The 14,005-nt window shown below is 37.7% G+C and overlaps 1 protein-coding gene and 1 pseudogene across 2 annotated transcripts; both read left to right on the top strand.

Annotated features, from left to right (window-relative positions):
• Positions 1–5,782: 5,782 nt before the first annotated feature.
• LOC125479207 (la-related protein 1C-like) lies at positions 5,783–10,107 on the top strand. Of its 2 annotated transcripts, XM_048588301.1 has the most exons (7): positions 5,783–5,976; positions 6,153–6,711; positions 7,045–7,615; positions 7,685–7,832; positions 7,940–8,030; positions 8,940–9,011; positions 9,274–10,107. In XM_048588301.1, exons 2-7 carry the CDS (start codon positions 6,187–6,189, stop codon positions 9,550–9,552), a joined length of 1,686 nt encoding a protein of 561 aa, XP_048444258.1. In that variant the 5' UTR covers positions 5,783–5,976; positions 6,153–6,186; the 3' UTR covers positions 9,553–10,107. The 2 variants fall into 2 exon arrangements, with proteins under 2 accessions (XP_048444258.1, XP_048444257.1); XM_048588300.1 differs by having other exon boundaries at positions 5,784–6,711.
• An 88-nt stretch (positions 10,108–10,195) lies between these two features.
• LOC125479208 lies at positions 10,196–11,761 on the top strand (annotated as a pseudogene).
• The last annotated feature ends 2,244 nt before the right edge of the window (positions 11,762–14,005 follow it).

The following is a 14,005-nucleotide window of genomic DNA, read 5'->3' as shown; positions in this document are numbered from 1 at the left end:
TGAGAATGATACGCCTGTTGACTTGGCAAGGTATTAGGTAGGGCAGGGGGAAGTGTCGCTGCTGTTTAGAAGGTTGAGGTCTTCTCATCCGGTTAGATTTGGCTTCCACTCCTTATTTGCTGATAAGGGATAGCTGTAGGGAGTTTCCCTTGATATGTCCTTGCTTCGGCGGAGGCATGGTTATAAGCCTGTGCCATTACCTCAGTGTAAGTCTTCCAAGTGTTAGCATTGATCATGTACTTGAAGAAACAGTCGCGTAGGCCTGTCGTGAAGGCTTTAAGGGCGGTCTTGTCATCTGCCTCAGCGCAGCGAAAATACTCATGGCTGAAGCGGCCGGCATACTTTCGTAGTGACTCATCCGGCTTTTGGTGAATAGTGTACAAGTCATCTGCGGAATGCAAGCGATCTGCCTGGAAGATATGTTGAAAGAAAAATAGTTTCCTTAGTTCCTCAAATGAGTCTACTATCTCAGGTGGAAGACGGCAATACCAATTCAGAGCTCCGCCAGAGAGGGTAGAGGGGAAGAGAAGACATCGTTCTTCGTCAGTGTGCATCCGGTATGCCATGGTGGACTCAAAGAGGTTAAAGTGTTCAATCGGGTCCTCCCTTCCAGTGTAGAGTTGTAAGCCAAGCTTCTGCTTTGTCTTTGCTTGGAGGGGGTGTTGAGGATCCTCATTGTAAGAGGGCCAGGCCTAGGTTGGTTCCAGTCAGGTATTTTGGCCTGACGTTCGGCCTTCAACTTGTTTACTTCCTCAAAGAGTTGTAGGACAAAGGGGTCCCGAGTGGAGTCAGGTACTACTGGATCCTTCTTCCGTAAGTCTCCATTTCCTCTTGAAAGTAGGAAAGCTTGGTCAAGGGCATGGGATTTTTCTTTGGACTCACCGTACCGACTTCCAGGGCAAACCTGTCGAAACGCTCCCGAGGCCCCCGTACCTTCATATTCCTCTAGGACATGTCGCTCATTCCCTAGATTGGCAATTGGCTTGGGGCATGGAAGAAGACCGAACCTTTCAGAAACCCTTGGATCATTGACCTTCGAGCTTATGTGGATGGGGTTCTCTCGACGTTGCCTCAGGAAGTCCCGACAGTCGCGATAAACGGCTTTTGATCCTTCTACTCCTTCTGCAAGAAGGTGCCTTCCTCCACTTCTCCTGCTTCGGGTCGAAGCAGCTGGGTCGAGAGATGTCTCATGTTGATCAACACCTTGATGAGTAACTCGCTCCCCATTAGGGATATCCATGTTGAAGGCAGGTGATCCCCCGTGTTGGGGGGCACCCAGGTGGTGGTTGACTTCCCCGGGGGCGATGAGTTCGTGTGTTTGAGTATGCCTAGCTTCATGGAGCATTCCGAAGAGCTTCTCATACTGCTCCTAGAGGATCTCATTCTTTATCGCTATCTTGTTGTTCTGAGCCTCTAGCTCATCGATTTTAGCCTGAAGAGCAAACCTCTTTCGTTGCTTTGCACTAAGTGCGAGGGGGTGTCGTTCTGCGTGTTGTGGCTCCCTTCACTCCCCATGTTGGAGAGGGGTGCTTGGTTGAAAAAAAGTGTGCGAATGGTGGAAACCAGCTTGACAAAGCTGGAGAGAGTAGGAATAAGTGCGATTCCCACAGACGGCGCCAAATGTTGATGCACAAAATCGGCGAGGACTTTGGTACAACAGAAAATGTCAAGTTTGTGACCTTCGCTGGGTTGCTCTGGTCATTAGTGTGGATAAGTATGTAAATGAATAGAGGCAGGGAAGCAAATAACACAAGATGTACGTGGTTCACCCAGATTGGCTACGTCTACGGAGTAGAGGAGTTCTCATTAGTTGTGAAGGGTTTACACAAATACATAAGTTCAAGCTCTCTTTTAGTGAGTTCTAGTGAATAGTTTAGTACAAATGACATTAGGGATTATTGTGGGAGAATGATCCCCTTTTATAGGAGATAGTTTCTAGCTTTGTTCTGACATTGACATGTGTCATGTTGTGATTGACCTCTGATATCGACACGTGTTGCGCTGTGATTAGTCTCTGATACCAACATGTGTCGCGTTGTGATTGGCCTCCTAGTTGGAGGAAAAGTCTTGTGGGTCTTTGACAGTATACTGTTGATCGGTGCTTAGTAGTTTTGGGGTTGGTCAAGTATGATACAAACAAGACTTATCTTAAACAATTGAACTATTCTTAATATTGGCTAAAAAATTAAACTTATATCAAATTTTCAATAATAATAACAAGAAGCCTGAACTGAAATAGACTCTACAAAAACAAATCTTTTTGACTTGGCAAGCTTGTATCCTTTGGATTATTGGGACAAGCAGATTCTCACGAAATCTTCTCTCTTTTCCTTCAATTACATCTCAAAATGACTTGTAAACCTTATTATGACCGTCCCTCATTGGTTGTCCGCAGATTCCATTATCAAGAAGTGTATCCACAACCTCTTGTACCAATTTCTCCTCACACATCACAACGATGATATTGATATTTTTTAAGAAAAACTAATGAAAATGACTTGAAAACTAATGAAAATGACTTGAAAACTTTGAGTTTTAACGATGATAACAAAATAAAAGGTAAAGTGAATAGTACCAAGATTGACTTTTTAGTTTAAAAATATGGTTTTTCGTTAAAGTGAACAGTACTAAGAGTTTTTCGTTAAAGTTCCCTATATTTTATTTGATAAATTAGTTATATGATTATGTCCTATAAATTGGACTTTTCCGCAACCCATGAATCGCATGAAAATTCTAAATAATTCATCAATTTTATTAGACTTGCAGGTGCTTATATAATTGGGAATTTTAACAAAGAGCTCATGGTACTGTTCACTTTAACGAAAAACCATATTTTTACACTAAAAAGTCAATCATGGTACTATTCACTTTACCCTTTATTTTGTCCTTATCGTTAAAATTCAAAGTTTTCAAGCTTTTCATTAATTTTTCTTGTATAATTTCGTACTTGACTCAAGTTTTCCCCAACACCCCCCCCCCTCTCTCCTCTTCTAACTCTCTAAAAAGATTTAAATAGTATTGTATGGGGTGACAACAATATCATGGTGAGGAAAACCTAACTTTTGAACGTGAATTGAGATTATTTTTCAAGATCATGACGCGTTTTCTATGGCATTAAAGATGTTTGCATGTGTTCTATTTTTAATTTTTATCTTGTAATTATATTTAATAAGCGTGTTTTTGTGTTATTTTATGTACTATTTTATTCAAGAAAACAAAAATCTAGACGTTACCAAAACTTCATAAGGTTATTAATTGAATATTGAATAAGAACTGATAAAACTGAACACTAGGCAACCTAACTAAAATTATGATGTAGCGGCCCGATCCATGATCATACGGTCCAGCCGTTAAATACGGGTTAGTATCGGACCAAAGTTTATTGGGCTATATTGTAAATTATACATCAAAGCCCAAAACATATAACTGGACTTCAATGTGTCAAAGCCCACATTATGAAATTGGGAAAAGTTTGATGTCAAACTAAGCCCAATAAATCCCAGATCCATATTTTTCTCGATTTCCTTTTTCTTTTATATTTTTATTTTTCTTAGGTCAATAAAATTATATATATTTTTTCTTGGTATCTCTCTTGTTCGTGACAAGCTGGACGGATTATATTTGAACGAGAAACCAACAATATAAATATTCACCAACATAATTTTTTGTCAAAATATTAACCAACATAATTAGTATGTCACCAAAATAAATGGTAGTTGGCAGGATCATGTCTAAAAGTGTTACAACATTTTTCTTAATTCACGCATAAAATATTTCTTAAATTAAAATTTTCAACTTATTTTTACAAATTTTTTGAATTATAATCCAGGTTTTTAAATTGATTTTGGAAAGTTTTACATTACAAAATTCATTATAAGCAAAGCTTGAAGTTGATTCTTGCGACATCACATGTTCCTTAAAATTAATTTTAGAACATTCTGAAACGACACATGAAAATCTCTTTGGGGGGCCACTATTAGTTTATTTTATCTTCTATTTTTTCATTTTAAAATAATAAAAAAAGTTTTGAGACCTAATAAAAGTACAATTACAACCAAATGTCTTACAACATTTCCCTTGGCTCTCATGCAAAACATTTCCTAAAGTTAAAAATTTCAATTTTTTTTTTTTTTTATACAAAAGTTGTGTTATAACCCACGTTTCCAAAATAATTTTTGAAAAGCAAAAAATTGAGTTATTCTCATCGCACCATATGTTTTCTAGAATTTTCAGAAGAGTTTCAACACATAAAAAGTTATTTGGGGGAATTTTTTATTGGGGGAATTTTTTATTTCTCAACTTTAAAAATCAATAAAAAATATTTTCAAGACTTAATAAATGATAGGATGACATCTAAAGGTTGCAACATTTTGCTTTGCTCCCACACAAAATATTTCTTAAACAAATTGATTTTAGAAATTTTCACAAGATACATTATTAGCCAAATTCGAGTTATTCTCATCGCACCACATGTTCCCTGAAATTAGTTTAGGACATTTCGAGGATTTTCAACACATTAAAAATATATATTTTTTTACATAAAATATAATTGAGAGATCCTCTAGTTTAAATTATTTTTCTCTCTTTCAATTTTAAAAATCAATAAAAAATGGTTTCCTAACCTAATAAATAGTAGGACCATATCTACAAATTTTTCAACATTTTGCTTAGCTCCACACAAAATATTTTCTAAAACTAAAAGTTCAAAATTTTCACAAAAGCTGTGAGTTATAACACATGTTTTCAAATTGATTGGGGAACTTTCAAAAGATTCATTATAAGCCAAAATTGAAATTATTCTCGTCACACCACTTGTTTTCTAAAATTAATTGAGGACATTCCGGAGATTTCAACACTTACAAATCTCTTTGGGGGCTCCGCTATTAGTTTATATAATTTTTCCATTTTTCAACTTTAAAAATCAGTAAAAGTAGTTTTAGGACCTAATAAATTGTAGGATTATATCCAAAGGTCTTACAATATTTTCTTTGTCTCCCACGCAAAATATTTTGTAAACTAAAAATTTCAACCTTTGCACAAACTTATGAGTTGTAATCCACATTTTCAAATTGATTTTGAAAATTTTTACAAGATTTATTATAAGCCAAATTCAAGTTGTTCTTGTTGCACTACATGTTTTCTTAAAATTAATTTAGGACAATCGAGAGATTTTCGACACATAAAATTGTATTTTTGGGGTTTGGGGGAGGGGGGGGCGTTATTAGTTTATATTATTTCTTTCAACTTTAAAAATCAATAAAAAAAAGTTTCAGAACGTAATAAATTGTAGGATCACATCCTAAGGTTTTTACAATATTTTTCTTAGCTCCCATGCAAATTAATAATTTTAATTTTTTTACAATAACTGTGAGTTATAGTCCACGTTTTTATCGATTTTAAGAATTTTTACAAGATTTATTATAAGCCAAAATTTGAGTCATCTTCGTCGCACCACATGTTTCTTAAAATTAATTTGGGACATCCCGAAGATTTTCAACATCTAAAGATTTTAGACCTAATAAATAGTAAAATCACATTCAAATATCATGCAACATTTTTCTTAGACCTCACGCAAAATATTTTCTAAAACTAATTTTTTTTATTTATTTCACAAAATTGTGAGCATTAGCCATGGAGTCAAATATGAAAAAAAATTTCCAGGATTTATTTTGGGGAAGAAATATTTTTAATTTTTAATTTTTAATTTTTTGGGATGGGTAAGAGATTATAATATAGGTGGAAAAAAGGACAAGAGATGGGTCTTGCACTCTAAAAATAAACGGAAAGGGGGGTTTTCAGTAGGCTGTAGTTTCTTTGTAGTTCCGAGAGAGAGAAAGTAGAGAGGAGAGAGAGGGAGGAGGAGTCCGGCGCGGAGTCACGCCGTTGGTTCTGAGTTTCGACGGTTCATTGTGCTTTTCGCGTGCAAGATCCGCCTTTAGTCTATCGAAATCCGGCATTCTGAAATTTCTGATCTCTGTAAAAAAAAAAAAACCCAAAAACAATTCCTAAATCTTCTCTTCTCTCAGTCTTTGCCAATCATCTTTTGTGAACTGATTAATTAATTGATTAATTTTGTTTTGTTTTGTTGTCTGATTAATTTATTGATTCATTGTAAACTGATTAGTTTACCCTTGTGCTCATAAATTGATCAGAGTTTTGTTTTTCGGCTACAAACCCTAATTTGAAATGGCGATGGCTGCGGATTCTTCTGCCAATCACCATTCCCCGCGTGGTCCTGAATTTTCCACAGATGGCGGCGGCGATGTTGTCAGCAAGAGGGCTAGTTTACCATCTCCATGGGCGAAGGTTGTCCGAGGTGGTGAACCAGAGGCTGTCCAATCTCCGCCGTCCTCATCCTCATCGTTGTCCTCGCTGGGCAACTCAGCACCGGAGCAAACCCCTTTTTCCAATTGCTCCCAATCCTCCAAAGCTGCTCGTTCTTCACCGCCGCCGCCTCCCCTTACGCCAGAGGGCTTTTCAGCTGCCGACAGTCCCAATAGGCATAATAGCAATGCCGGTGGGCCAAAGAAGCTGGCTTGGAACAAGCCCTCCAACGCCGTCGTTGAGGTTAGTCCTGTAACTGTTATGGATGCTTCTTCTTGGCCTGCTTTATCCGAGTCGGCTAGGGCTTCACCTAAACTACCAGCTGATTCCTCTCCAAAGACTGTCTCCGAAGCAATTGTCAACCAAGGATCATTCCCCGTTTCCCAGGTTAGTTCACAATCATTAATTTTTTCTTTTCTTTTTTACTTGTTTTGCTGTAGAGAAATATTAAGAAAAGGGAAAGAAAGATAGAATTGTTACAAATTTGGGTAACCATTAATTAACCAATTTCTTAGCCAATTAATCCAGACGGTTGTACAGATTTTTGTTTCTTCCGGTGCAAAAAACGGTGAAATAACTTAGATTCAGAGAGCTACTAATACATTGCCCTGCATTTTCTCTCAACCAGTGTAAAAGTTATCATATTTTTATGGGTGGGAGATTATTATAAGTACTGATAGTCATTCTCTATGCACGATTGATCTTGTGTTTTGTTGATAGGGACCTGTTATAGCACATTCACCCAACTCCAAAAGACATCCTGCTAATAATGCAAATCAGAACTCCACCCCAAATCATGCACCAGCTCGACAAAGATCAATTAAGCGTGGTGGCGGTGGCAACACTGGGGGTGGGCATGCACATAGCGGTTTTGGACACCCTGTCACCCCGCCACCACCACCACCATTCCCTGTTTTTCCTATTCTTCCAAATGGGTATGGCAATCTGGTACCAGCAATACCAGATCCTTCTCCACGAGATCCTTCTTTCCGGGGCAGCAGTTGGGATGCTAGACCAGTTCGTGGCTTTGTGCCTCAATCACACCCAGTAAACGATCATCGGAATTCTCGTAGGGGAAATTTTGGACCTCGCCCACGTGGAGATGGTCACTACCACAACAATCACGGAGGCAAGCGTGACCAGGATCGTGGAAACTATATGAATCCCAGGGATATCCACATGCATCAGCATAGAGCCCCTCCAATGAGCCTTGTAAGGCCATTATCACCAAATACTGCTGCATTCCCCCCTCAACCTGCAAGACCCTTTGCAAATCCCATGGGTTTTCCGGGTGAGTATACTATGTTAATATAGTTGTTTTTGATATTTGGAAGTGTAACTTATGTCTGTTTGTATATAGAGTTTATGTATGTCCCTCCATTGCCTTTGGAGCCCATTCGAAGCATGCCACCGTTCATTACTCAAGCACCACATCCTGCAATGTTTTATCCTGTTTCAGAATCTCCCCTACCTTCATTGATAATCAACCAAATAGAATATTACTTCAGGTACATTTAATTTCAAGCTTCATTGATTCACAATTTGTTAGCTGCACGAACTAATTCCTCAGTATCTTGAGAATTAACTGCCCAAGTTGCGTTCTTTGTTACTACAGTGATGCTAATTTAATAAAAGACGACTTTCTACGGTCAAACATGGATGCCCAGGGATGGGTTCCTATATCTCTAATAGCAAACTTTCCTCGGGTATGTTATTTATGTGTTTTTGGTAACTCGGGTATGTAATTTCTGATTGATTAAGCACATTTTTCTCTCTTTGTGACATATATTATCACTATAGTTCTCTATGTATAACATAACGAAACATCTAATTTTTTAAAAGACGTTTTAGTCTATGAAAGTTAAAAAATCACCTTCTTGTAGAGCGACAATGGGTAATCGTTTGTAATACCTTTACATTATGCTTCACCAAGTTAGGTATTATAAAATAGTTTACACAGGTTGCATAACATTTATAGTTCTCTCTTAAGGTGCTTGAATGGCAAAATATTCTATTCAACCTTCAGTTTTATGCTCTAATTTAATGGAAACTAATTTATTTACCTTAATCTAAGTCTCAACCTTTAGCTTTTCTGTTCATTGCCTTCCTTTTTGTGAAGTTTTATATTCAGATAATTCTCTGCCTGAATCCTTGCCGTTATAACTTTATAGGGGAGGAAGAAAGTAGGATTATTTGTTTTCATGGTATTTCTGTGCTGTTGACCTGTAAACAAAATAAAAAGATTGCAGTATGAAAATAGTAACCACAGATTTTGGTCTGTTGACGATTTGATATCTGCTAGGAAATGATTTTATTGAATGGAGAGAATCCTGTAGGCGGAGAACATGGTGATTGATACTTTCTAAGATAAAAATAAGGAAAGAAAGATATGGGAGAATACGTAGAAACAAAACATAACTGAAAACAATGAGAAATTTAGAGCCTATGTGACTTTGAGTTTGAAACCCAGGAGCATAAGTATCTCCATTAAGTTTATTTGATGCTAATGCTTTCCTTGTCATGTTTGGCTACTTCAGTCAACTTTTGTTTCTTAAGAAAATTATCCTCGTCTCTTTAAGTATCATTCGTCCCCACTTGATGTTTTATTGTTACAGGTTAAGAGTTTGACAACCAATATCCAATTAATACTTGATTCTTTAAGAGGTTCCGGTATTGTTGAAGTACAGGTGAATTTCTTTATATTTGTTGTTTTGTTAAGCATTGTGTTTGTAATAACATGTCCTACTGAAGAACTCCGATGTATGTTTTAAATTGTGAAATGAGTAATCTTCCGCTTTATTGCCAAAAGGAAAAGATGACCTTTTGGCACATTATAATGCCGACCAAATGAAATGACTTACGTTAGAAACCAGTATTTTTTACAGGAAACCATGGCAATTGTGCTGCAATATTTTAGTTTGGTCTAATACTCTCTTATGATTGCGGCAGGATGATAAAGTGAGGAGGCGTAATGAATGGACGAAGTGGATATCAACTACTGGTCAGCTTCCACCTGAGTCAGGTTCACCATCCACACTATCCTCCAGTGTATTAAGTGATAACACGCTTGCAAATTCTTTCGAAAAGATGACTGTGGAAGGACCTAGCCAAAATAGCATGGGAGGTAAACCAGATCCAAACTCTCTGGCTATTCCAGAGAGTTGTTCAACCGAGTCAACTAGCCAAGCACAACTTCCTAATGGGGATGTTACTCAGACTGATCATTGAAGTCAAAGTAGATGTGTACCACCAAAAAGATTCAAGCAAAATCATGGAGAAAAAGTGCAGTTCCAATTTTGAAGGGTTTGCTAAGGTAATGGGGGAAGGGAGGTAGCTGTTTAGCCTGTATCGAGGGCGTGCGAATTCTTTTCTTTATAAATCTGTTACTTTGCCTAGTTTTGGAATGCTTTTGAGGCTAGTACAGGAAACAAATAAGAAATAACGATAATTATTCGTCAATTGAGAAGAAAGAGAAGAAGCTGAAGAGATCGAGCAAAGGCAGAATTTGGAGGTCATTGGTTTGTATAGTTTGGATTTGGTGTGAATGTTTGCGGGTTTATTTTTTGGCGCGCCGAAAGAAGAGCTTAATTTGAGATGTTATAGCTAAAGGGCATATGTAAGCATTTATTTTTTTGGTGCGCAAGACTCCACTTATGGAGTAGAGGTGTGGATTTGAGCTGCGGTGCGCTCGTGTTTGTTTCCACCCAAGGATGGTTAGACCAATTGCTTGAATTTTCACAGTTTTGTACTCTTTTAGCTTTATGTAACTTTTGCCCATCTTTATTTCTGTTGTTCCCAAAGTATTCTTTCTTCCTCTACATATAATCTCTCCCTCGATTGCCCTAAAACTTTCCGGCTTAATCCATCGTCACCCCCACTAATGAATCTATGAAATATGGTTCCCACAACCTCGAGTAGCTGCAGCAGAAAGTCCATGGAAGATGTCTGGACAGACATCAGCCTAGCGTCTCTTTCTCATAACTCCTGCAACACCACCACCGCTGCCGCTCACGACCCTGCTGCCGCTGCTTTTCTCGGCATCGTTTTTCAAGATTTCTTGGCTTCTACTAGTACTATTTCCTCCAACATCGACCCACCACCACCCGCTGCCTCCAGTACTGTTCTGAGCTTAAATTCCGGGACTCGATCTGATCTTGAACAGCGTTTACTTGAAACCACTAGGGCTACCATCACTGATCCTCGTCCGTTGAAGCCAAACCCAAAACTCGACCCACTGGTACTAGTGTTACTACTACTAGGCCTAATTCTTTGGATAATCACTCTTCAGTCTTCCCTTCTTGCTACAAGAAAAGGGCTCTGGATGGTCATGATCAAAATCAAGATGATCATCACAACTCTACCAACGGCGGCCAGCATATGCGCATGATCAAGAATCGAGAGTCCGCTGCTCGCTCCAGAGCACGAAAGCAGGAACCTTTCTGTCCATGTATTTCATTACACATCATGTGCTCTTACATTTCTACTTTTGTTTTGTTTGTTTTGTGAATATGTAGCCTACTTTAGTAATTGTATGCAGGCTTATACAAATGAGTTGGAACTTGAAATTGCACATCTGCGGGAGGAGAATGCCAGGCTCAAGAGACAGCAAGCAAGGATGATGATCCTTTTAGCGTAGAATATTGTCGCTTGTATAAAAATAAATAAATAGGGTGATTGGTTTTTCCTTGATTGCAGTCCTACTTGGCATCCCCTACCCTTGCTCAGCAGCTGCTTCCAAAAAGGCAAACCCTCTTCAGAACCTCAAGGGCTCCATCTTGATCAGTTGAGGCAGCCTCAAACTGCATGAAATAACGACCCGCTCCCTCCTATATGTAAATATATGTTATGCCTTTCTTTTCTCTTCCATTCGCCACCACTTTAAACTTAACCTTATGCTTATAGGAAGAAATTAAACTAGTTTTGTTGAGAATGCAATTCCAATTCCAGAAAGTTAAGGACTTTGCATGTGAGTTGGACTATTCGTCATATTTAATTTTACAGCAAAACCCCAACTTCCTAGACGTTCCGTTAAGCTCAACTTCTCATATGTTAGTATTTTCTTTATCGCATTGTGTTTGTAGCATTATTCTTGTGCGATCGAGGGAGATACGACCTATCGAATGGTAACATGGCTGCAACAATGCTGTAACGTGGGAGTCCTAGAGATCCGTGTCGGCATAGCGATGCATCAGGAGAGAACTTCATTTCCGTTGTCTGTCTTTCTTTGCGGATTTGTGTCTGCATTGCAAAGTACATCCTCGAGCATGCTTGCTTTTAAGGAAGGTCGCGAGCAGACGAGGAACTGTTGGAAAGTGAATCGGATAAACTTTTTGTCAGATGTAGGATCATCAAGGGTTGTGTTCTCTCGAGCTTTAATGAGTAGTTTAATCCGTTAATATATTTAGAGGGAAAGATCTTCAGTCTTTCACTAGGGTGTTAAAGCTGTGATTATCTTAATTACAAGCTTAGTTTTTAAATAAGTATTTTGGATTAGTCATGCCAGCTGGCTGGTAGTGTTTTGGAAAACAATATATGTAACCAATTGTCGTAGTATTGAGGATATTATTGATTGGTAAATATTAGAAAAATATCTCTCTTCTCTCTCTATCTCCTTCTTCCCTCTATCCCTCCATTGACACTGCAGCTTGTAGGTTGAGTTGAGTGATTTGTGAGTAGCTGCATATCATAGGGACAGCTGATATGTCTTCGTAAGAATTTAGGTCTACCACCCTGATTGGGTACTTAGGTTTTTTCACTGCTGACCTCTGGGATTTAAGTAAGGTAGATTTAAGGAAACCGACTTTGCTGTAATGGAATTCTTGCTAAGATTCAGGGAAGCTAATTGCACTATTACGAGAAAACAAAAGTTCAAGCGAAGAAGGCAAGTTGATGATGAATTGTGTGTATACAAAAACGAAAGTCGTGTTTATCTACGACCAACACAAAAAAAAAAAACTTTTATTTAAAGAAACTGTGAGTTTTTAAGATAAAATCTCATATATAAAATCAGTTAAATTTGATACTATCTAAACGTTGACGTTGAACACTTTTATCCTTATTTTGCTTTACCTTTGGACTTCGCCTTCTTAAGCACTTACAAATATTTTCATTAGAAACATTTAAATTGCTTCATGAAAAGCATCTAACAAGTACCTCTTCAAAAAACACTTTTATGATTCATAAATAAATTTTCATTTTTTATAGCAATCGGAGCCACAAAATTTTTGGTTGTCCGAGAACGTTTTTAGTCGTTTCAAAACAAAAATCTCAAACATGCTTCTCTCTCTTTGTTCTGATAAGTTTTTATTTTTATTTTTTATTATTAGCTCGCACGAGGTAGTGGAATTCTTAATCGGAGGAGGGTACAAAGTTTCAGTTGAAAAACGAAGAAGAAAATATAAAGAAAAAGTAGCCAGTGGGAGAACGTAGTGGAGCACTATTGAGTATTTGACATGTTTTGATGAGATGGAGAGTAATCATTGGTGAGCTTTGAGGCTGCAGACTGCAGTGCAGGGGTGTAAATATAGCATAAAGTATAGTCCACAACCATTAGATATGCATGCTTGTCTCCCACGTACCATAAACGCACAAAGGAGCATTACCAAATGTGATATTAATTGTGTGTTTATTCATGCATGCGCAACAAATCAAAATCACCTTTCCTAATTTTGTTTGTATTTTAAGCGAGAGATTTATATGCACCCTCTTTCGAGATCACTCTAACATTTTAGATCAATAATATAATGTAATGTGTAAGTCTCTTTTCACGTGACATTATGTTATTGTTTTTAGAACATCGTCAAAACTTTGTTAAAGTTTTGGACACGGTCGAGTATTCCCCTACTACATTAATACTTTCTCAACTTCACCACCTACACAGTTCGACAACATGTGTTGAGTTGTATTACAAAAAGTATGTGCTATTGATAATGAAACCATCTATTTAAAGGGGATTTAACTTCATGAAGTTTGTGACGCGGGCATATGCTTCATCCTTCTTGCTTGGGCTCTTAGCTAATGACTAAAAAACACATGGAAAATAGTTCATAGTAAAATATGGATTTGGATCCTCTCCTGAGCTAAGTCTGCTGAGCTTCCCGAGCAAATCACATGGGCCGTTGGATTTTGATCTAAAGGCTACAAATAGGGAGTCCCTCTAAAAGTTATAATAATTGTAACCGTTAGATCAAAATTCAACGGCCCGTGTGATTTGCTCAAGAGGCTCAGCAGGCTGAGCTCAAGAGGGGATCCAAATCCGTAAAATATAGCACTCAAATCAGTCCAAAACGCACTTTCCATTTTTTGAATTACTTTAGCCTTACAGTTACCCCCACCCCACAAAATATCATTACAAAAGAGATGGGTGTGTGTGAGTGAGTCACTGCACGGATTCTAGGATTAATTAAGTCCACTGATAAATATGATACAAATATTCGACCAAAATATGATAAATATATGCCAGATTTCTTCAATCCTACTATGCAAGAAATTATCCTTACCATTCAAAGGGCATGCTCATATACATGGGATGGTCGTTCAGTTGATCAGTTGTTTCACATAACTTGTTACCAAAATTTATGTTTAAATTGCTAATAACAGTCGAATGGTGTGCTCTCTAAACTATTTCAAATTACATATTTATTATAACGCGTGAAATAATACACTAAATAACTTATATTTC

The sequence above is a fragment of a genome, unplaced genomic scaffold (assembly GCF_019419815.1).
Source record: "Pyrus x bretschneideri cultivar Hongxiangsu unplaced genomic scaffold, Pyrus_bretschneideri_v1 Contig28, whole genome shotgun sequence".
NCBI lineage: Eukaryota > Viridiplantae > Streptophyta > Magnoliopsida > Rosales > Rosaceae > Pyrus > Pyrus x bretschneideri.
This window is presented reverse-complemented; position numbering and strand designations above follow the sequence as displayed.